Source organism: Schistocerca piceifrons, chromosome 8 (assembly GCF_021461385.2).
Source record: "Schistocerca piceifrons isolate TAMUIC-IGC-003096 chromosome 8, iqSchPice1.1, whole genome shotgun sequence".
Classification (NCBI taxonomy): Eukaryota; Metazoa; Arthropoda; class Insecta; order Orthoptera; family Acrididae; genus Schistocerca; species Schistocerca piceifrons.
This window is the reverse complement of record NC_060145.1, coordinates 161,139,319-161,164,803: the sequence shown is the minus strand read 5'-3', so window position 1 is coordinate 161,164,803 and position 25,485 is coordinate 161,139,319. Positions and strand designations below refer to the sequence as shown.

General features: G+C 37.9%; 1 protein-coding gene across 4 annotated transcripts in view; it reads right to left on the bottom strand.

The window, feature by feature from the left end:
- Positions 1-25,485, bottom strand: part of LOC124711207 (oxysterol-binding protein 1) — a 306,892-nt gene that overhangs the window by 247,389 nt on the left and 34,018 nt on the right. For all 4 annotated transcript variants that reach the window (XM_047241150.1, XM_047241152.1, XM_047241151.1 and 1 more), the window contains one exon: positions 7,996-8,201. In XM_047241150.1, coding sequence (XP_047097106.1) covers positions 7,996-8,201 — 206 coding nt within the window. The remainder of the gene's footprint in view (positions 1-7,995; positions 8,202-25,485) is intronic.

Genomic DNA, 25,485 nt, shown 5'->3' with positions numbered 1-25,485 from the left:
TCCCTATATTTTGCTCCACAGATTAATCTCACACCCCTTTTTTGAAGAATGAGTAGCTTATCTAGATTAGCTTTGGTTGTTGCCCCCCAAATTTCAATACCGTAGTTCAAGTGAGAGGAGAAAAGAGCATGGTATGCAGTCTTTAGGACTACGGTGTCTCTACAGAACTTGCTAATAGTACTGACTGCAAATACATTTTTTGACAACTTAGTTGCTAGGGAGTCAATATGTGTGTCCCATTTCAGGTTGCTTTGGATTGTTAAGCCAAGGAATTTTACACTAGACTCTTTCTTTACCAATTCGTTGCCCATGTATAATTTAATTTCATTATTCAAACTACTTTTGTTAAACTCCATCAAACATGTTTTACTGGTGCTTACATTTAAGTGGCTTTCATGAAAAAACTGAGCAATTTCTTTTGTCACATTATTGCACTCTGCCTCTAGTTCATTACATGATTCCTTTTTACATACAATGGACGTGTCATCGGCATACAGAACAATTTTGGAATTTATAGTACAGTATTTAATATCATTTACATAGATCAAGAACAGAAGGGGGCCCAACACCGAGCCCTGGGGCACACCATATTTTATGTACGTGATCTCTGATTTGTAGACACTACTTTCCGTTTTAAGTAGAACAAACTGTTTTCTATTGCTCATATAACACTTTATTAGGTCATAAGCAGCGCCTCTAATGCCCATTTTCCATAGCTTGTCTAATAGGATGTCAACGTTCACACAATCAAAGGCTTTTTCCAGGTCTAGGTATACACCTGCCACATGTTCCTTGCTTTCGATACCCCCTATCACCTCTTCAATTAGTTGAGCAGCTGCAGTGCTAGTTGATTTACCTTTTAGGAATCCATTTTGATTTTCGAACACCGAGTTGTGTTTGTTAAGAAAGTTTATATTCCTGTTGAATATAACTTTCTCAACTACTTTGGAAAAGACGGGGAGGATTGAGACTGGTCTGTAGTTTTCTATTTTGTTGTTGTCACCTTTCTTAAAAATGGGTGTTACCAGTGCTATTTTGAGTCTGTCTGGAAAGGTGCCTGATTCTATTATACTGTTGACTGCTGACAGAGGTACAGAGACATTTTGGCTACAGGCTTTTAAAACATTAGTATTTAGGCCATCATGCCCAGCTGAATTAGAGGGTTTTAGAGAGCTAATGATGCCCATTATTTCTGCACAGTTTGTGGGGGCTAGATACATACTATGGTCACATGTATTACCTTTAAAACTGTAGTGCATGTTTTTATGTTTGTCATTTATGGCTTCCCCTACGGAAGAAAAATATTCATTAAAAATATTTGCAATTTCCAGTTGGTCTTTTATGAGCATACCACTGTGGTTAATAGTAAAGTCCATACGGGATTTGTCATTGCAGGTTCTAAAACTGTTTATGACTGCCCAGATGCCAGCAGTTACGTTGTGTGAGTTTTGAAGCTTATTTGCAACATAGTTGCTCCTGGTCTGTGAGAGTAAGTCCTTATAGTGTGCTTGATATATTTTGAAGGCTTCCTTTACCTCAGGAATCTCTCTATTATTCAGCATTGCACTGTGGAGTAATTTTAATTTTTCCCTCGCTTCAGTGACATTACTATTTACCCATATATTTTTGTTTATATTTTTGTGTGTTTCGTTTTTGTGATTACAACTGGGCATGTGGTATCAAAGCAGTAATAGAAGTCAGCAGCAAAGATATCATATGAAAAGCTATTATTTTCAAACCATTTTATTTGTGCTAGCATGCAGTTTAGTCTATTTATGTTGTCATTATACATTATTCTTTTAGTTACAAACTGTTGCTTTGTGGTGACAGTGGGGGCCTCATGGAGCTCCAATTTAAGCTGTACTGCATGGTGATCTGAGATGGCTAGTTTTAAAACCGATGCACTGTGGGATAGGTGGGTCATGTTTGTTATTATGTTGTCAAGACATGTTTTACTATTGCCAATTTCTCTAGTGGGCTCCCGAATGAGTGGGGTCAGGTTAAATTCATCACACAGACGATGTAACTTTTTGGTGCTGACATCATTTGTTAATAAATCTATATTTATATCCCCTGTAACTATAATATTTACATGACCATTTAGCCCAGAAAATGTTGTGTCTATATATACAAGCAAGTCAGAAAGATTTACAAAAAAAGGTATCTGTATTTGCTGCAGGTGGCCTGTAAACACCGATAACTGTTATGTTATCTCTACCCCATTTTAGGTTTATTGCAGCAAATTCTGAGACTCCTTCCAAGCAGAAGGCACTCACATCAATAACATCAAAATTACTTTCATTTAGAGTGAAAATTGCTACACCTCCCCCAGTCTTGTCTTTTCTACTGAAGGCTGTGCAGAATTTCATACACAGTGGTTGACTAATGCTAATCAGAGCTTCATTGTACCAATGTTCAGTTACAACTAATATATCAGGTTTGTCAATCTGTGAAATTACATCTAGATCATTATGCTTATTTCTAAGACTACCAAGATTCTGGTGTATGATTTTAAGGCTGAGTTTTATCTGCTGGACCTTAGAGGATAATTTTGGACAAGCAATGAGGCCAGCAGGCTTTACAAGTTTCCCTGGCTTGCCAGTGGTGGCTGGTGTTGCAGATTTTGTTGAGGTGGGTTGTACCACCCCATGGCAATGGACTTCTTTTCATCACTTTGTGAACAATGTCACCTGACTTCCGCAATAATTTTGCTACTAACAATCTTTTTGCCTCTTTTGTTCATGTGCAGACCATGAGATGTGTGCAGCTCCCTTTCTAGATAGCTGACATCTACTAGAGACACATTCTGAAATTTACTTCATAGAGCTTTAATCCTGTCATTTGTTTTATGAACTTCCTGGTTCACAATAGACTGTTTCATAAGATCATGGCTCTGTGGAATGTTGACAACAATTGTTTTAGTGTTATTTAACTTACCCAGTACCATTTTCATATGTCTAATTGCATCATTTGCTTGATTTCTTGCTACATCATGTGAACCTCCCATAATAATGACACAGTCATTGGATGAGAAGGAGTCACAATCCTGCATGCACGGCTTCACTACAGCAGAAAGAGGGGCTCCAGGCTGGATGTGGCCTACCGCTGCAAAGTTGTATTGCATATTTGGGATGTTTTGCGCTATTTCACGTCCATGGCTGTCTCCATATAATAGAATCCGGCCCTGCTTGTGTTTCTGATTGTCGTCGTTTCTTCTGTTTTTCTCTAGGGATGATTTCTTGCATGTAATTTCACAGATTCCATTTCCTTGGACGGTTTGTTTACGTTCAGTTTCACGTTTTGCACACGAGTTTGGGACTTGGTGTTTTCTGAACTTATCACCGACAGTTTTTTTGCTGCTTGAAGGATTACTTCTAGTTTGCACGGACTGAACTTGTTCTTGTTCCACTATTTCGTCGAGAATTTGAAACCTGTTTTGAGTAATGACGGCAGGAAAGCTTTCCTTGGTTTTTAGTTTAGGCCTACATTCGTTCATCAGGCGCTGTTGTTCAAATTCATACAACTTCTTATTTAAGAGAGTAACTTCAGCCTTTAGGCTCTGGATTTCACTTACCATATCGCCGACTAGTACAGATAATTCACACCTACGCTCACAAATTTTTGCTTTATGATAGTTATCTGAATTCTGAACGCAGCACTGACTACAGTTCCAGCATGTTATAAATTCATTATTTTCTTTCACAGATGAGTCCACTTTTGCACATCGAAAATGATACTAGTTATTACATTCCTTGCACGTGATTCCGGTTTTCAGTAGTACTTTTCCGCATTTTTTAAACTTTTCCCCATCAAAACACGAGTTTTTACGTAAGCTAAGAACTTTTTACTATTTGCCGCCATCTTGCCAAAAAAACTAACACATTTTACTTAGAAATGCCAGTCCAGCAAATCATTTTGTGAAAATTAATCAAAATGAGAGGTTTAACCTGTGTCACCAAAAATATTCATCCACCACCACCAACACCACCACTACCAACAACAACAACAACAATGCTGACATTGGTAGAGCTCGTTTCTTTAACTTCATGAGAAGTAACACTAAAGTGCAAAAAGATATTTTTATTGCTAATTTTCTAAGAAACTGTCTACCCTAGTGGGGTTGGGAGGGAGGGCGGCAGTGGCTATTTTATTACAGCACCATCATAAAGATTCAAACAATTTATCATATTCTGTACTTTTGCAAAGTAAACTTGCTACACTGGCTCAAAAAAAAGTGAAGAGATGTTAGCATGCCAATGTAACTTAATACATGTACACACTATTGGCACGTGTGTAAATGAATAGAGCTGCAATTCCCTGTGAAAGGTAAGAGGTCACCAGAGTGCATTAATGTTGTTCATGTTTAGTGTTGTCACCCGTCCTGACAGGGTATATAAAGGGTGGGAATAGTGTCAGATGTTGAGTGAACACTGAAGGACTTGGAGATGATGTATGCTCATGTAAGACAGTATTATCAGCTACTGCCAGTGCTTGAAAGGGATTTCATTGTGGCCCTCCATTTGGCTGATTGGTTAAATTGTGCAATATTCAGATTTTTGAGGCATTCAGATGTGACAGTGTTGGACTCCATGGGAATGTGAGGGCAGGTATACTCATCAAGGTTGTGATCGGCCGAATCTGACCACTACAACGGAGGATCACACTGCAGTCCTTTCACATCTGTGCCTATCATCTGAGAACAAGTAATGGAGCCCTTCAACATTCTGTGTCATAGTGCACCATTGTTTGGAGACTAGCAGCAGCCAGACTAGGGAACTACCATCCCGTGCACATGCAGCCAATAATATCACCCCACAGAAGATTGCATGTGGAGCAGTGCTGTAACTGGGAAGCATAGACCGCTGATGATTGGTGAAACAAGTAAACTAGAAAAAAGACCAATACCTTAAAAGCAAGTGAAAGTTAATGTACAGATAGATGCTTCTACATACTACATATTATTCAGCTGTATGCAAATGGTTTCTGTTTATTTTCTATGTTGCACAGTGTCATCAGAAAGCCCAAAACTTTCAAAAAAGCTACAAGTTCTCATTATTATTTTCATTGACATAATTGTCAGCAAAGTCATAATGATACTTCTGAAAGAGGGGGGTTAGAGAGGAGGACTTTTCTAACTGTGACGCTGATCACTGTTAAGGGGAGTATATATTAAAATCTCCATTTAAATAAGCTTTTTATTGCTGCATAGTCACACTGTATTACAGAAGTCAATGCTAAACTGGTCATCTAAGTGTATCTGTACAAGTGAAATAAGTATTCAAAGATTAATTGCATATGAAAACTGATGATTAAATCTGCCTGGTTCACCAATACTATACTCCCACACATTACAAAAACTGAACACAATATTACATCAATTAATGGAACACTAAGAAATAGCACTTTTCAGTGCAGAGCCAGAAATACCTGATTATTTATTTACAATGTCTATAATACATTTATAGACCACTAACCACCATCCAAAGTGTATTCTTACGCTACTCGGGTGACACCTCAAAAAGCCACCATGTTTTTTACAAATTTTTTGTGTTCCACAAAAACAACATCTAGAATTTGCTAAAGACTTCAGCTCCTTCTGTGACACTAATTTTGTTGTAAAAAAAAAAAAAAAAAAAAAAAAAAAAAAAAGGGAGTAAAAACCATCAAAAGTCAAAGGTACATATATAACCTTTAGCACTACGATAATGTGACAGAAATATACACAGAACACACTGCAGAAGCATCTGATGTTCCTGAAGCCATGACCCTACTTAACCTTATTGAGTATACTGATGCCTTGTTAAGATACAATGTGGACCATCAATCTACATAAAATTAGAGCTTTCCAGACACCAGTGAGACAAACTTACAGTCCCACTGTGATAATGGAAGCATCCGTCAATGGGTATACAGTTACTAGAATAAATTACTAAAAAATGAAAGACTGGAGAATGCTGCTTTTAACCAACAATTTTAACAGAAAACTCCTAAGAGTATGTGACAATTAAACATGAAAATTTGCTAAATGTGACTGATCATTTGAAACATATTTTAATTTCATTTCTACAACAAAATACCAACTGTATATCTTTCACTGCATTATGCTCAAATCAATAATGGCCTCACAAATTGAAAACCAGCTCATAAGTGAAAGAAACTCTGTGGAAGCATTGCCAACTGTGTGTTATTCTTACATGTATCACACGATTTCAGAACACACTACAAAATAAAAGTAATTATACTCAATGAAATGAATTTCTCATGTTAATATGACTTCTCACATCACTGCACCCAGACAAAGAATACTAAATTTCAAAAGAAAGGCATTTCAAAACTGTGGGTATCCTTACTTCAAAATAGCAATGTCAGGTAATGTAAATAAAGAAGCACATAGAACAAAAAAATGATGAAGCAAGTATGGACAAACATTATGAAGGCATCATTGATTAGCATAACTAAATGGTGAAAAGAGGATAAAATAAAAATATGAACACTTTGTGGCAGCTTGAACAGAAAGGAACTTGTGTTTTGCTTTTCTTTTTTGCCGTACTTTTGGAAACTATGGAACTGGTTCATGCAACACATCTCTGACCATGATGGTCAGTACAACACCCAAGTTAACAGTTCAACATTCATTCTACACACCTCACCTCATCAACACTGGCACAGATAAAGTGTTCTGTTGCTTGTTCTGTACGTCCTGTAAGCTGCAGCAGGTGAGCTGTGCAGCCCTTAGATGAAAAAAAAATCATTATGTTCTCAAGCTAACTGTTATGAATGCTTCAGCTCTTATGCAAAATGAAATGAACTATTTTGTGTGAGTCTCTTAATTCTGCCTGTCTGGAACTTTATGTCTCTTCTTTACAGTAATTAGCAATCTGTCTTTTCCTACATTGTTGATATTTCTACCCGGAGTTTCCATCGTTTGATCTTCCACTGTCAGCCACTTTAGTTTTTGTAACTACAAACTCTTTGTGAAACCTGATACACACACAAATTGACAATTCGGGAATGATTGAAGCCACAACCTGATTTTATTCTGAATATGCTTCTTTCATTTCCAAATAGTCATTCTTAAAATACCCAAGACAGGAGCTAATCTCTGTGAATCTGTGACTTTTCATTACATAATTCAATATTTCAGCTTGAAGTATGTCAATTCAAAAGTATTATATGAATATCTCCAGTCCACAATTGCAGAATTACACACACAGTTTCTACTTCTTATTCATTCCAGTTCCTTGAAAATTAATGGCACCTGATTACACTCTAGTGCTTCTTGTAGCCTATTACATAATTTCTTGACAAAGGTTCAAATGTCCCATTTGGAGGAAAAGATTCATTTATTTTTACAAGTTTCCATAGAAACTGATAAAACTAGCTGAAGTCTTAACTTCAATGACTGAAACAAGTATGCCTACTGTATTTACTGTATCATAATGTGCAATTTTCAAGGCATACTAAACCTCCTTCTTTGAGAAACATTATCTGTGTACAAAAAGATAACCATTATTTGATTTCCCCCCCTAGCCCACCCAACAGTGTTATTTCTTTGAAATTCTTGACAAAACTGCCCTTTTTGTATGATTTAATCCATTAGCTTGCAATCTTGCCTAACATTTGAGAGTGTTGTGTAACACAGCAGCTACACAAATAAAAGAGAAAATTAATCATAAGCAATTCAAAACATCTCAATGACAAAAAAACTATGACTGGACAGTTTCAGGTTCAAATTATGATAATCTTCCATAACAGTGAGAGAGAGAGAGAGAGAGAGAGAGAGAGAGAGAGAGAGAGAGAGAGAGAGAGAGAGAGATTTTAATATTAGTAAAGGTTACTCATTCTACCTATGACTAAAAAGAAATATTTGAATAGAAACATTAAGAACTACAGCTTATTTCTTTTATTTTCTTTAACCAAACTCCAAAGGTACATCAAGTAATATTATGTGGTAAGAAAAAAAATTGCCGAAGTTTATATTAAAATGCATTTTACCTGACTCCATCACTCGGATAGCCTTAGCTTTTGCCAGTTCTAGGGCAGTAACCCATCGTTGACGTTCCACTTCATTGGCAGCCTTTATGTGAAATGTCTGAGTGCCACCATTTGATATAACAAATGTACATGAATCTTCTGTGTGTATTAATGCTCCATGCAAACTTATTGTGCCACGACATGTATGGGACATTTCAGCTTGGTTCCTATAAGAGAACAAGACCATTAGAAAACTGAACAACTTCATGCATAGACAATGAAGAATTGGGAGGAGGCGAGAGGTTGAGAAAGATTCAGAAAAGATGGTAAAAGGATAAACCACTTTAAATTATAAACATATATGCAAGCAACATACAGAAAGAGTTGCTGGCAGCATTCACCAACATCTGTGTGTTACAATCAAGTGCAGTCTACAATGAAAATTTGAGCTTGAAATCAGGTCAGAAATAAGATTTAACCTTAAGCTGCTGGCACATACCACTAAAAGTACTGCTGTACTAAGGAAAGCATATATCAATTTTAGCAGATTCTTTCTCAAACAAAGCGCATCCAATAGTGTGGAAGAGTATGAAACAATGTGGGAAGCTGAACAGCTAACGTAACAAAAAAGATCCCAGTCTCTACTATATACAGCATATTTGGAATCAAACTGATATGAATAATCACATTTCATTATTATTATATAATCCACATAAAATGATCTTAAAACTTACAAGGAGGCTAAATCCACTTTGATGAATAATGGCAGCTCATCAACATTGGTGTAGGAAAAGTTTATGTTAGTTGTCCTGTAAGCTGCAGCAGCCAACCTAGTGCCCCGTAATGGACTGCTTCTATGATCTTAAGCTCGCACATCTTTACTTGCTGCATCCATAATAAAAAGGAATGTGTTGTTAATGAATCCACCATTCAAGTACATACATCCAAACCCTAAGTACTTCTGCAATACAGGTGTGCTGAATGTCACATCAAATACCACCAATTTCTCCTTACCATTTACCTTCTCACTGTTTTCTTTAGTTTCGTAGTGTCTTTACGTGTCTGTACTTTCCATAATGCTTTCATGTTAGGATCCACAAAACCTTACAATATGGGAACAATAGTCATTTTGTTTCCTTGTTCTCAGAGGATTTTATACCTACTTGGTGAATTGCAGCCATCTCAGTTAGAAAAATTCTATGGTGGAATCCATTCACAGTATCTATTAAATCTGGTGTATCCTCCACGCATTAGTTAACATAGAAGGGAGAAACCTCCCTAAAATTTCTTTTTTCTTCTTCTAATAACAAAGAATTGATTCTAACGCAACTGTGCACTGTTTCAGTCTCCAGGTTTTGCAGTATTTGCGTGCTAACCAGAAAGCGCTGTTTACTAATTTTCCTGCCGACCAACCCATGATACAGGGAGTGTTAAGGGTTTGTCAATTGGTTTTAAGGAGTTGTGCAGAGCAATTATAAAAGCCAACTAAGACAAAATCCTTCTGCATGGGCAAGTCTGATACAACTGGAAATCGAAAAATGGCACAAAAAAAAGGTAATCTATTCCAGAGTCTAAAATTCAATTTCATTTTAAAATTATAAATTTGAATTTAAAGATCAGCAACACATTCACCCAACTGTAAGTGGATCCGGGTGCAACACAGTCTGGAAACACTACACTTTTAAATAAATTATACTTTACAAAACTGCCTACAAGAGTTTCCTGTTACTGCACCCCCAACTGCAAAGGATCCAGCTGAGAACCCTAGTCACAGACAAAAGTTATGAAACACATTTGCCAAGGTCGGGTGGATTGTCTCTCACCATTCCCTTTCAAAACTACATACATATTTTTTCCCAAAGAAACTAAATTGTGATGGTACAGGAAGTAAAGATGTTGACACTGGCTGAAAACAATGTTTAGGTGGTTATCCTGCTGTCAAAGCATCTGCATGCCATAAACCTCCTGCATACTGATGACTGGGGGATGACAAGCATGAAGGCACTAACAAGGTTGTGTGCCTACTGGCCCTGCATCATGCAGAATACTGAGACAACAGCCTGCCCCTGTGAGACCTGTGCTTCAACCTAGTCAGCACTCCTGCAATGATTCCACATTCAGCGTGCACCACAGCACTCATTGAAATGCTTCTATGGGGACTTTACTGGCCCCTTCCTTAGAGAAATGTGACCCATTGTCATAGGCTTTTATTTTCCAAGTTTTCATATGTAGTCTGAATTTCAAATACCACAGAAACAAGTGCTTTGCAGAAAATACTCGGCACTGAAGGGGTCCCAGAACCAACTGACTGGGGTAATAGCCCTCAATTTCTATAGAGCACGTTTCAAGATGTCTGCTCTTTCAATGGCATAATGCTCCCGATGGTACCATTCCACTCAGCCTTCATTTGTGAAGTCAGGCAGTCTGTCTGGTCATTTAAGGTGCAGATGCGGAAGATGCTATCAGCTGCACCCACTGCTGATGTCCTGAACCAGATGTCGGCCTCCGAAACGACCACACCAATACAGAGGCACACAATGGCAGAACTGATGCATGGCCAACAACACTGGACCCTCTGGAATCTCCTGAAGCCTAGAACACACTCAACACCAGCCCATGTCTGTCCCTCATTACTCATTGGCCAAAGATTTTTGAGGCTGCAGCTTCAGGAAGACCCCACAATAGATACCAGTGTCATCAGAGCTGCACTCCGAAGACACTATACTGGTGTGACATACCAACCAGGTATGACATGCCAACTAACTGCACCCACACTTAGTTGCTTCCACATCGAGACCACCGCCACACACCCTGGAGTCAGTTTGATACGACTTCTAGGCACCTGGCACACGCCACTACTAGGTTCAGTGCCATTGCAGATGGCACCCATAGAGTGGGATCCTTTTCCACCTCCAGCACCAGAGACATCCAGTACAGCCCCGGAGACTGGAACACTGGCTTCCGCTGACTCCAACATCAGATACATACCCCTGCTGCAAGCAGAAAACATTGACACCAACGCTGAGATGAACAGCGAACCTTTAGCAGGTTTGCGCACCCACACCTCTCCCCAATTCAGACAGCAATCATACACAGACAGGGACACTTCTGACACTACCCATTGTTGGCCCTATCCACTGATTACAGTGGGTAGGAATGTTCTCTCTCTCTCTCTCTCTCTCTCTCTCTCTCTCTCTCTCTCTCTCTCTCTCTCTCTCTCTCTCATCTGACAAAAAGTTCAATACATTGCGATCAATATATTGCATTATCCACCATCAACAAATCCTCCAGTGGCCAATAAGAAGCACCTACAAGCTATCACGATGGGCCTGGCCACTGACATCAAGCCACAGATAAAACTTGACTGCTGGGCTGCTGCAAGACACTTTGAATAGTGCTGTACTAAAGTCTCCACCTTGCTTACTTTCATGACTTGGCTGTCTACTGGATCTCAACTAGAGCATTTTGGAGAGCTCTCCTACACATTATTGATGGATTTGCTTGGTTTTTGACTACCTGGTTGATTCTTTTGATGTGTTGTACATTTTATAACAACTTCACATGAACTGGATTTGTTAACTACCAAACGATGGGGCACTACCAAACGACGATCTGTGTAATAAAGACTGTGCTGCACCATAGCGACTTCATAGCCTGTATAACATTTATATTATGCGTGCCAAAACCACACATGTGTTTCCATGCCATAAGTGTTATATGTTTGAGCAATGATGTTCTGGTGACGCTCAGCATTTACAGAGAAATAGTAATAAATATTGAATGATGGTGAATCCTGTTTAGCATCGTGGCTGATAGGCAACGAGAATGGAAGCTGCCATCTGGATGTTACCACTAGTACTGTTCACAATGCAGCAATGAGTAAATAAACTGATTTTTCAAGAAAATTTTAAAAATAACCAACACACAAAACAATACACTAAAGTGTTTTCCTATGTCACAGTGATGTGACTAGTCCCAGACATCTTTAGTTACATTCCATTTAATATGTAGTTACAGAGCTCTATTGTATCCATAATCAATAAGCTTGATTGAAATAAATAGTGTATGATTTTCTAAAGGATGTCAGTGAATTCTTAAAGTATAAGGTGGAGACTGTTCAAGAACAATGCTTAAAAATGTTATTTATCGCAATCAATGTGCGAGGAATAGTCATGAAGTCTGACGAATTGGAGATGAGCTGCACCATTTTGTTTCAGCTCGTTGATCTGCATGCTATGGTACTACAGCACTCGGATTTGACTGTTTTCTAGGAAAGCAAGAAATTAATTACGTAACTTTATTTTATCAAGCTGATGATTAGAACTTTACGAATACCACTCATATGTGAAACTGTTTTATTACACTCAGCAAGATCACACACACTGTGCAAAAACAGGAAGAATAATCATTAGTGAAACATTATTTCTCTACAAAATTTTGGATTGGATTTTGCTGGTGGTTTTAAGGACCACAATATCAGATCATCAGTCACTCCATGCTGAGAATGTCACATTGATAAAATTCTTGTATAATAAACAAGACAGACAGTCAACATGGCCATTAGTATGTTTGTCTTGCATGGAAAAAGAAGAAGGGAACGGTAAAGTATCCTAAGGTGGGGGAGGTATGTTGGCTGAAAACTGCTGAAGGCCCTCCAGGGCTATTCACGCAATGTGAACATAGATATTTCACATCCAACCAGCAAGTCCCCAATCAATATGCAAGACTGGTGAGATCATCATCAGTGTTCTGCCAAAAGGCAGGTTTTCACGTGGTAGTTCTCCAGGCTGTCCGGTCTTCTGCCTCTTCAGGTCTGCATAATTTCCTCTTCCCTTTATGTGTCTACCATATTTTATCTCCTTCTTCCTCTCAGTCTTCTCCTACAAATCAATCCTTCCAAAGCATCTGCTAGCAAGCACTTCCTTCTCAATGAATGTCCCAACCAGTTCTTTTTCCTTCCTCTTACAATCTTCAGCAGACATCTCTCACCAACCCTTTCCAATACTCTTTCATTACTCACTCTTTCCATCCTGCTTATTCTCTCCATTCTCCTCCACATCCATATCTCAAATGCTTCTAACCTTTTTTCATCCTCTCGTCTCAGTGTCCATATTTCTGCCCCATTTAGTGCCACACTCCAGACAAAACATTTGCCAAGACTTTTCCTTAGACCTTTATCTAATTTGCCACATAAGAGTCTCCTCTTTCTGTTGAATGCCTTCTTCGCTATGACAATTCCAGTTTTCACCTCCTGGTGACATCTTAAGTCCTCAGTTATTGTGCTTCCAAGATATGTAAATGCACTTACTTGGCTAATGATAGATTGTCCTATTTCAATATTGGACAGTCTGTGTCTTGTACTGATGACCATACTCTTTGTTTTTGCTGTGTTTATTTGCATCCAATATTCCACACAAGCTTCATTCAGATCTTTCAGCATGTTATTCACTGTCCACTCACTTTCTGCCACTAATACCATGTCATCAGCAAATCTTATACATTCTATTCTCTTTCCACCAATACATTATTCCTCTTTTCCCATCTAAGCCTTTTGCAATAATCTCTTCAAGGTATGCGATAGACAACAGTGGGGAAAGGCAACAACCTTGTCTAACACCTCGTCAATGCTGCTTCCTTCTGACATTTCATTTCCAATCCTTAACCTTACTTTCTGGTGTAAATATAGATTCTGTATCAGTTGTCTCTCTTTGCAATCTACTCCTTTCCTCTTCAAAATATCCATCAGCTTGTTCCATTGAACTCTGTCAAAAGCCTTTTCTAAATCTGTAAAAACAGCAAAGATTTCTCTATCTTTTTCCGTATATCTTTCCCCTACAGTTCTTAACAGGCCAATAGCATCTCTTGTTCCTTTTCCTCTTCTAAATCTGAACTGCTCCTCTGCAATCCCTCTATCCAGCTTGCCATATAGCCTTCTATTCAACACTCTCAGCAAGACTTAAGCTGCATGAGAAATTAGACTGATAGTCCAATGCTCTTCACATTGTTTAGAGTTTCTCTTTTCCTCTATTGGTATCATAACTGTTGCAAGGAAGTCCTCGGGCCATTCCCCTTTGTCATATATCTCGTTACAGAAGTAGACTATTTCTTTTCTTGCCTTGTTTCCCACATTCTTCAATAGTTCTGCTGGCAAGTCATCAATTCCACATGCCTTCCTATTCTTCATCTCCTTCAGTGCCTTTTCTACTTCTGCTGTAATCATCAAACGAAGTCCCAAAGTCCTGGATATGATGTTCACATACTGCTAAGCTTTCATGGACAGCACAGGAACCAACAGTGTAGTATTTGTGTGTTCAGGGGCTACAGCCATGCACGTACTTGAGGACACCCGTCCCTCTCCAAAGTTGGATACTTTGCCGGGGTTCAGGAACTTTGTGAGTATCACACACACACACACACCAGGTGAATCATGTGTAACTGGACACCTGGTGGGAAGCACAATTTGTTGGTTGAACTTTCCTTAATTACTGAGAAAATTTTGGAAAGCAGAGTGTGGAGTGTCAAACCTAGTAATCAGTGACTAAATGAAAAAGGAGATAAGATAAAAGCTAAGGGGCTAGAAGAGTAAAAAAAATCAGAGTACTTGTGCAAGTTCAGGCCACTTCGAAGAAGCCACCACAATTTATGATTCATGGAGGAAGGATACACAGAGAAGGGGGAGGACAGTGGTTGCATTGTTGGTATAAGAAGAAATGCTGCAATGGCACAGGGGTCCATGCTCCCAAAGCACATGCTCACAAGCATTGTGAGCTGCCTAGGGGAGGAAGAGTTCAGAGACACTAATGACTAGGAAACTTCTGAATCAGTAAATGCACATTCCTATTCCTGTGCACAGAATTATAAAATGTTTTGTCACCAGATACTATTTGTAGTATGAGAGTCCTTGCAACTAAATAAATTAGTGAGCTACACAGTACTTAGCATTGTTACCAAAAATTCCAGTGGCCATTAGACTGCCGCTGACTACGGGTGTCAGTAGGAATGCAAAGGAAGGTAGGAAGTAATGTTTTCTATCAGCTGTAAAAATGTATATGTTTAAACCCGACAATGTATTCAATAATACAGAAAATAAATACCAATGTATAGTATATGTGTTCTATTTTGGAAGCCACGTGGATACCAATGTATAGTAAATGAGTTCTATTTTGGAAGCCACGTGGAACAGTGCATAAGTTCATATGCTTTTTGCTTCAAATGATCATTTCTGTCATATTCCTGAATGCTGACTAATCTTTCTGGGAGACCCTGTATTTCTCCAGTGGTCACACCCAAAGCTTTCGTAAGTAACACTGTGATGCTAGTCACTGATTAAGAGGCTGTTTCCGGTGGCCTTTTTGGTGAGCAAGTGAAAGTTCAAACAATATAAAACAGCCTTGCACTAGGACTGCACCACATAGCTGTTTGCTCTGTTCGCCTTGCATACTACTTTTCCCTAAGACTTCATACTGTATTCCTGCCTTTATAAGCAGTTGCCCACACCAGGGATGTCAATCTTATTTGTTGAAACCTGTAAACCTGGGCTTCTTTGTCATGTTTTGCTTATAAGGCTAAAGTGACCACAGAAAATAATTCATTTTAAATTATCCAAATTATTTATTCAAAAAGTCTTTTTATAATGTTATAAATTTTATGGAGCCACAAATGAAATTTATTTCTCTTGTTAATAATAAGTACTACAAAATTTTGAGTAGAGGTACACCATGGCTTGTGTTCACTATGATATTTCTGAATTTACACTATGATATTTCTGAATTTAATAGAATGTTAACAGAGGCCTCATTCTGTGTGTTCACACAAGCAAACCACCCCCTTGCTGCTTTGCAAGGTTTTTTTTTTTTTTTTTTCTGCTTCACTATCTGATCCTAAGAAGTTTTAGTCGTATATTTAACTAGTAAACAGATCATAGCTATCAGTCTAGACACTCACTGACCATAATTACATCAAAATGGAGGATGAGAGTGAGAAAGCTGCACTAATAAATTCCTTTTTCCACAACTGTTTCACTGAAGAAGATCATACTTCAGTTCATCCTTTCAATCATAGCTCAAATGTCAAAATGACACATCAATAGAAGTGTCTATAAGATAGAAAATGAACTAAAATTGCTCAACAAAGATAACTGGACCTGATGGGACATCTATATTCATTAGTTCTACATAGAGTATGCGAAAGAACTTACTTGTCTTCTAGCAGCAGTCTAACATAGGTTCCTGAAGAAGCAAAGCATTCATATTGATTGGGAAAATGCATGGCTCATTCTCATTTTCAAGAAGGACCATCTAAAAGACGCACGGAACTACAGGACTACATACTGACATCAGTCTGTTCCAGAATTTTAGAACATGTTATATACTACTATACTATGACCTTTCTGAAAGCTGAAAATCGCTTATGTAGGAATCAACATGGATCCTGCCAACAACAATTGAGTAAAACACAGGTAACTATGTATATGAGACTCAGAAGCCAATCAACATGGTTGATGCCATGTTACTAGATTTACACGAGACGCTTGATACAGTTCCACATTGTCGCTTGATGAACAAAAGATGAGAGTACAGAATATCAGACCACCTAATGACTGGATGAAGATTCCTAGCAAATAAAATACAGATATTCTTAAAAAGAGAGAAATCTTCAGACCTAAAAGTAACTTTGAGTGTACCCAGTGTTATAGGACCATGTTTGCAATATATATAAATGGCCTTGTGGCTACTGTTGGAACTCAATGGCATTGCTTGGGGATAATGCTGCTGTATACAGAAAAGTCACAAAGCTTGAATATTGAGGAAGACTTGCAGAGGATTGACACTTGGTGCAGGCATTGGCTGTTGATTCTCAACATAAATAAATTTAATATATTAAGCACAAATAGGCAGAAATAACTTTTATTGTACAATTACTTGATCGCCGAAGAATCACTGGAAGCAATGGGACTATGGGGGCGAAGAGATTTAAAGTGAGCTGTCTACTATGAACTAAAGCTTGCAGTAATTACTTGTAAGAGTGCATGTAGTCAGGAACAAACCCCACAAAAGGCTACATCCACTGAGAAGTTTGTATTATAGCTACATGCATTTACAAGATGTTGACACCCAATTCAAAAGTTCTCAACATACACTACTCTGAGACCGGCTCCTGTGCTAGGTTTTTATCTGAAATGAAATACCCCAGAACACATATTTCATAGCATCAGTTAATAAGACTGTGCAAATCAAATTCATAATATTGTTACAATTAATGCATCTAAATAGGCCCTCTGCACTATGACTGTATCATGTCAAACAAAGCTTTATCCATATCTTGAACTTAACATCTGCATCCATGAAATTGCAGCAGCATTTCCAAGCAAATCTGAGTGAGAAGTACCTTCAATCAAGCCTAACAGCATGTTATCAACGCTTACTTTGCAAAACTCATTTTATGTAATTTTATTTCCTAGATACAAAAGGTATTGTATTCAAATTATTTTGTCATTAAGGATCACCAATGGTTACCCATAATACTATCTGTTCAAACGATGCCAATTCACTAGCTCATAGTAACCTATGTGTGATAGATGCATCTAACATATCCCATACTTGGGTCACGACCATAACAGCACAGGGAACAAAAAGGATGTAAATAACATTGGGAACATTAGTCTTCTGTCAGTGACACAATATCTTCAGAAAAATTTTAGCAACATAAAGAAAAAATGTTAGACTCAACCTGGGGACAGAACAAATTCATATTAGAATTTGGTACTAAAGGAGGCAACTGAAGGAAGCAATGAGGAAGAGTTACCAATCTGACTGCAGTTCAAAAATTTCAAGAATGATTTTGATTCCATTTTGACAAATGTTGTGCTGACATTGCTTGAGAAATAAACTGAATAAGTATACATCAATTTATGAGACAGTATAAACAGTAAGTCTGCAGGACTGCTCCTATCAAATGACAAGTGTGCAAATCTCAGAAATGAAAGGGAGTTAAGCAAAGAAACTCTACAATTAAAAAAAAAAAAAAAAAAAATTGCCTCAGACCTGCTGAAATGAGACAAAGAAGTAAAATACATTGATACATCATGTCTCATTGCCTATTATTTGCAGATGATATTTTATTCGCTTCATCTGAACAAAAGCTTGAGAAACAATGTAAGAGCTCAATGGAGTACATCACTATGGTCTACAAATTAAGTACACCAAAACTACCAGAAAAATGCTGCTATTGGAGCACAAAAAAGATGAACATGCTCCTGTTTAAAAGACTGAGTGAAAGGTGGGGTACCAGCTACCCCATCCTAACTTCCTCAGCACCTTTAAAAGTTTGTCCAAAGATTTTGGCATGTGAACATATTCACACTCTCTTTCACATTCAACTCCCCTCTCACTCCCACGAGTTCCCCTAACTGTAACTTGCGCACACCCACTTGTTCTTTGCTGTAAGTTGCTCATACCCATCCACTCCCACATGCCAATTCTCCTCACTCATTCAGCCCAGCTCATTGTCAATATCTCCTTGTGTCTCTATAAATGTCACTGTCTCCTGTCTCACAGCCACAGCCTCCTTCATTATGTCCTACTACAACTGTCTCCTCTTATTTTCACTGTCTCCTTCATGCTCTCTCTTACTGCCACTGTCTCATTAATTCTTTCTCATTGCTGTTGTCTCTTCTCACTGTCACTACCTTTCATTCCCTCACTATCATTTTCATAAACTCTGCCTCCCATTATCACTGGCTCTCACTCACTTCCACTTTCTCCTTCTCTTTATTTCTCTCCCACTGGCACTGTGGTACTGTCTCATTTACTCTTTTCCTAGAACTGTTCTGTCACTGTCAACAATGTTCCACTGCTACCTGTGCCTTGTCTCACACACATGGCCATTGTCTCCTTCACTCTTTCTATATCACAATCATTGTCTATTATCTTCCAGTATTTATTACTTTTCCGTCACTTTCCCATTGCCACTGTCTCCTCCTCTCTCAGCAGAAAACAGTGCAAATATATTTGCATGCCAAAATTTTTCAGAAAATTTTTACAGGTGCTAAGGAAGGTAGACCAAAGCAGTTGGTACCCCACTTTTCAGTCAGAATCTCTTAAACAAGAGGGCAGGGCATGTCACTCACATGAAAAGAACTTTAAGTCAGTAAAATTTTGATAATTTAGTTATGTGTCACTGAAATAGCGCAAACTAATTTCACAGCTCGGACCGGATTTTACGTGAACAAAAATTTTGCATGTGCTTCATTGCTACAACAGAGTTCCCAGGACCCTTTTGATGATAATGGAGAGACCTTACAGTATATTGCTCCATGCTGTGTCACTTTGTAAACTACGTTTTCACCTCACACCCAGCTTTACATGTGTATTTTACTTGTAGAAATAGAGTAATTTTGAATATCTGTATCTCGGAAATGGATAAAGATATCAAGAAAAATTTCAATGTTGTTTGAGATCAGGATCTTACGAATATATTGCAAAAATTTCACCCACTCGCTGTGCATAGCAGTCTTGGAATCTGCAGCTCTGTTGGGGAGTGAAAAAATGGCATTGAAACATTTTTTTTTTTTTTTTTTTTGGGAGGGGGGTTTAAGGAACTGCCAATGAACTACCCTTAAGGCCCACCACAGACCACATCAAGCTCAAAAAGAACAAAATGATTTGTTCCATTTGCTCAAGCAGGAGGAAGTGTGTAACAGTCACACTTTGATCCTGTATTGTAGGTCAGTGACACTAATACGATCTTTCTGTTGGGTGTGCAAATGATACTTAGCGCAACGGCTACCCGAAACACTTAATCCTAGCTTTCTATCACCAACAGAACCCGAGCCCCAGAAGAATCCTGTTTCTATGCACAACAGTTTGGAACATGTATATCAATAATTACTTAAAGTTCGTTAGGTGGATGATTGCTTAGTTTTACAATGACACTGCTTAAACAGCTAGTGAATTTGTGTGTCTATGGCAACAGAGACAACAAAAAATGAACACTGAAGGAAATGAACAATAGAACAAAAATGACTGGAAATTAATTTGAAAAGTCTGGTGAACTATTCACAGACAAATTCACAATTTCCTGGGACAAGTCTGTGGTTTCTTTTATTTAGGGTCTGGTCATATATTTCAACCCAACATTTTACTTCATACTTCAGGAGACATCTTTAAAGGCTGTGATGATGGGGATAGAGAGGGTTAGGTTATCAGATTTCTGCTGCTTTAAAAATCAAAAACTTTGAACACTTTACTGGTCTGTATAACAGCACGGTACAACCTCTATTATAAGTTCAATAATTACATTTCAACTAGCTGAACCTGTAAAGTACACAAAGTACTCGCTTTTTAAAGTGGTAAATACTGAAAAAGGTAACTGTCGACATCCACATTCTTGCCTCCTGCAACAAGTGACAAGACCTTAAACTAGAAACTATGCCTTATGCTACAGTCTCAATCTCAAAACCCACTAGTCACCAAGAAAATATATTCTCACCACGAAATCTTGCAGTGTATATTCACATTAAAAAATTTCCCTTAAGTAGGAAATCTACAATCATTGAAACATCAGACAATGAGTTATGGACATTAAAAATGAAAACCTTCCAAAAACCTTGTGTTGTGAATGGCTAAGAGAAAGAATAACTAGAGAGGACAAGGATGGCAAAGAAATGGATAATATAAAAGATAAAATAGAAGCTGTCATCTTAACTGTTGAGAAACTGACTTGACATGTGTACACAGTCAGATGAGCTGACAGAAGTCAGACAATGAACACTCTTTGCTGTATTTTGCAACAAGAAACAACCTTGATGATGACCTAATGGAAGACGGGTAGTCAACATTATGAAACAGGTGTGATGAATTTGTAAAAAATCAAAAGACTGTATGTAGTATTTTATTCATCTTTGCTGACTATAGTTTTATTTATCAAAATAATCAGCAACCACTTGCACAAAAGAAATTTTATTTCCTAAATCAGTTTCAGGCACTTAGTTCCCTTTGTCAGAAAGCATTATTTGCAGTTGATACAATAAGATGCATGCAGCATACTGCTGTGGTCATTTGGTTGTACTGATACAATAAGATGCATGCAGCATACTGCTGTGGTCATTTGGTTGTACTGGCACTGTGTACCATATGACCACAGCAATATGATGCATGCATCTTATTGTTGACAAACAACTGGTAGTGATTATTTAGATAAATAAACAGAAGACTGTAATATGCAAAGAAGACAAGTTGAAGCTTATGTACAGCAATGAGTATTTAAAAAAAAGTCTGGAGGAGATAATTTTAATGATAAAAGTGAAGGTCTGCCAATATTCTTAACTTGTAATGTAATACCAAGTGAATAATATTTGGAGTTTAGAGAATCTGAATGATACAATATTCACTACCAAAATAATGCTTGAAAACTATTATATTCAGCTTTCATACAGAGAAAACATTGATGCTCAAGCATTCAACTGGGAAACACCACGCTCATGTTTAATGTCAGTGAAATTACATTTAAATATTGATACCTCCTCTGTAATGACATGTTCTGATAGACTGTTAGAGCAAATGTCAACCTTTGTCACCTCTGGATGCAAAACAGCTAGAGTCAAGTTCAGCCTCTCTTCCTCTGTCAGAAATCAGTACAGCTTGAGAAGTATTTTGAGAGTATCACAGACATTGAAGCTGTTTTGCTCCTTTTGTGTCACAAAGAAAGGAGCCCTGGGAGAAATCCTTTAAGCAGTGTGAAAATAAAAACTTTCTGTTTACTTACTTATGATGCCACATTACATAAAAAATACTTATCAATATTATTTACTAAGCATGCAGAGTAAAAACTCTGCATCACATTTTGCAATAACCTTCCCTCTCCCCTATGTTCAATAAGTGTACGCTGCACCTGCAAATTGCCTGAATTTATATACAATTTATCTAGATTTTGCATCCATACAACCATTTGTACTCTTTACCAAAGTAGAAATATTTGCCACCCATTGCTTCATGTAGGTGGTGCAAAAATACGGAAACAGCTCCATGCCAAGTCTGGTCAGTACAGTCGATGTATATGACATTTAAACAAAGGTTGTAATTGTGACAACTGCTGTATAGGCCAAATTTAGCTACGCATTGTCATGCAGCAACAGAACACATGCAAAAAGCAATCAACAGTCTTCTGATTGCAAGGCAAATAATATTTTTAGTAAATTTTCAGTATGAAGTACAGGTGACAGGGATTCCTTGTGATATTTAGCACTCCAAAGCAAAGCTTTTTTTTCCTCTCAAATGAGGGTCAAGCATTGCCCTTCCTCCTGATGGGTAGTTCCTCCTTAATTTTTTTGCTCTTTTTGGTGCATTTACGAACCTACAAGTGCATTACTAATCTAGTACAATTTACAGAGGTCTCTTTTGTGTCATCCAAAGCCTTTCATCTAATATCTCCACCTTTGGAACTTTACCAGTTTGTATAATATAACATTTTAAAAGTTCCATTCATTTTCAACATACTTCACAGTTATCTGAATCAATGTGTATGCATTAAAACAGAGATACATCCGAAAAATAACACAACAAAATAAAAGAGGACAATCAAAAACACTGAAGGCTACAAATATAAAACAAAACATATTAGCAAGGAAAGAAAGGGCAATAATAAAATAGATCACAAACAATAAAATAAGTCACTTGTCATAAGCTGTGACTGAAGATTTATTAAATCAAAAGTAATTTCACTAGCTGTTAAGACATCTTGCTAAGGGAGAAAAAAGCCAGATCCCCATCTTTGGAAGTCTTTAGGTTTCTGGCAGACACATTTGCATCCAGTCTCATACTTCCTTAGTAGTTACAAAGTGCCGTAGTATGCTTCGCTTTAAAAGGAGGAAGATACAAGTTTAATGTCCTGTTGACAATGAGATCATTAGAGATGGGGCACAAGCTCTGATTAGGGAAGTAAACCAGTCATGCCCTTTCAAAGGGACCATCCTGGCATTTGATCACTATTTAGGGAAATTACAAAAAGCCAGTCTCTGGATGGCCAGACAGGGATTTGAACCATCATCCTTCCTGTAATGAATCACTCTCCTCCAACATTACCTTTTTTTTTTTTATACCATGTATACTATCGATTCTTGCAAAGGTTAATACTAGCTCAGCTCTTTCATTAAAAGAATTCATATGATTTTGTATACAATGTATTTTATTTCAGGCTAAAATGTACAAAAAAGAAATTAATATGTTACAAATGATAGGAACTAACAGTTAAAATTACTCTTCTTTTAAAAATAACTGAAATTACAAAATTTGTGGCATACTTAAAATTCATATTATTACTTACAAAATCTAATGCTAACTATTAAATTTATTTCTAGATTGATTTACAAAATGATATATTTTACAAAATGATATACAGGGTGATTCAAAAAGAATACCACAACTTTAGGAATTTAAAACTCTGCAACGACAAAAGGCAGAGCTAAGCACTATCTGTCGGCGAATTAAGGGAGCTATAAAGTTTCATTTAGTTGTACATTTGTTCGCTTGAGGCGCTGTTGACTAGGCGTCAGTGTCAGTTGATGCTAAGATGGCGACCGCTCAACAGAAAGCTTGTTGTGTTATTGAGTACGGCAGAAGTGAATCGACGACAGTTGTTCAGCGTGGGGCACTGAGAATCCGCGGGAAACAACTCAGTATGAACGTGACTCGCCTAAGGTGAACGTTTTCTGTGCCATTTCAGCCAATAAAGTTTTTGGTCCCTTTTTCTTCGAAGGTGCTACTGTAACTGGACTACAGTATCTGGAGATGTTAGAGAATTGGCTGTTCCCTCAGCTCGAACAAGAAGCACAACAATTCATATTTCAGCATGATGGAGCGCCACCACATTGGCACTTATCTGTCTGTAACTACCTGAACGTCAACTACCCGAGGCGATGAATCGGCCGCCAGGCAGCCCGTGACAGAGCACTTCATCACTGGTCTCCAAGAAACCGTGATCTTACCCCCTGCGATTTTTTCTTATGGGGGTATGTTAAGGATATGGTGTTTCGGCCACCTCTCCCAGCCACCATTGATGATTTGAAACGAGAAATAACAGCAGCTATCCAAACTGTTACGCCTGATATGCTACAGAGAGTGTGGAACGAGTTGGAGTATCGGGTTGATATTGCTCGAGTGTCTGGAGGGGGCCATATTTGAACATCTCTGAACTTGTTTTTGAGTGAAAAAAAAACCTTTTTAAATACTCTTTGTAATGATGTATAACAGAAGGTTATATTATGTTTCTTTCATTAAATACACATTTTTAAAGTTGTGGTATTCTTTTTGGATCACCCTGTATTTTAGCAAAGATTCTTCTTTGGTAAAGAAAGTTTGTAAATTCTTTGGGATAATGGGAGGACCACAGAATGTAAAAAGTGGTGGGCATGCCTCTGATAGAAATATACGTTTTCTAAGTTTGTCACAAACAATGTAATTATTGGTTTTCTGAATGTGGAAAGCGCAAAAACAGTGTTATGTTGAAAGATGTGACAAAGAATAAAATTCAAGAATAACACAAGTAAATCTTCATCACTTATTTAGTCATCAAGAACCTACAAAATCAAAATTTCAGCTGCAAGAATGTACCCCTAGATAAGACTTTGAGCCGTCGACAACAACGACGAGATAATGAAGATAAGTAAAAAGTTATTCTTTTGTATATCTTACACCTCTCAAAGCTTTCAAAATTTGTACAAAGACAGAGAATTTTAATACTGATGTGTTGGAGAATACGATTACATCTCGATTTCAAGTCCAGTGGCCACCTCACTCAGTGCTGCTCTCCTTTAAAGGCAAAGATAAAGCCTTTGAGCTGGTTATTGGTCCGACTGCAGGTAGAGTGCAGCCTTCCAATTCACTGCAGCTGTAGGAGGGGGAGGGATGGCAGGCCCCCCACCCGACCGCGTTTTACTCCCAGTAGTCAATTTGACAGCAGGCTACATGGACTTGGGGCAGTCCTAGAGATAATGTAACAAGGAAAATTCCCCATACCGATTTGCGATTGAAGCCTGGACTTCCAGGGCCCGAGTCTACTGCTCTACTCACTATACCACCACAGTCACTGCTGCTGTCCTTTAAGTGACAAAAATATGAGATGAAGAGGAGGTTAAAATCTTTTTAACTGTGCCAACCTGAAGACAAGAGATGTGGTGAGATTATTTTGCAACAGACATGATGTGTGTTACTGGATGTAACTGAGGATCTGTCAGTGGATTACAGATTTCTATATCATGAAAACTGATCCACTATTCTGCCAGTGAAATGTATCTTGACATTTGTGGGTATTATTACTGATATATTAGCAACACCTCTTGTAAAATTAATTATTTGCATTTACCTGGGCTGTTTCCATTTTTGAGCCCTAAATAATAAAGCAGATAAACAGAGAAAAGGAACATGACACAGGTCGAGGGAACACGATAAACACACAACAGCGCAGATGAGCAAATAGGATCAGAAATAGAAGAAAATCTGAGATAAGCACAATTTG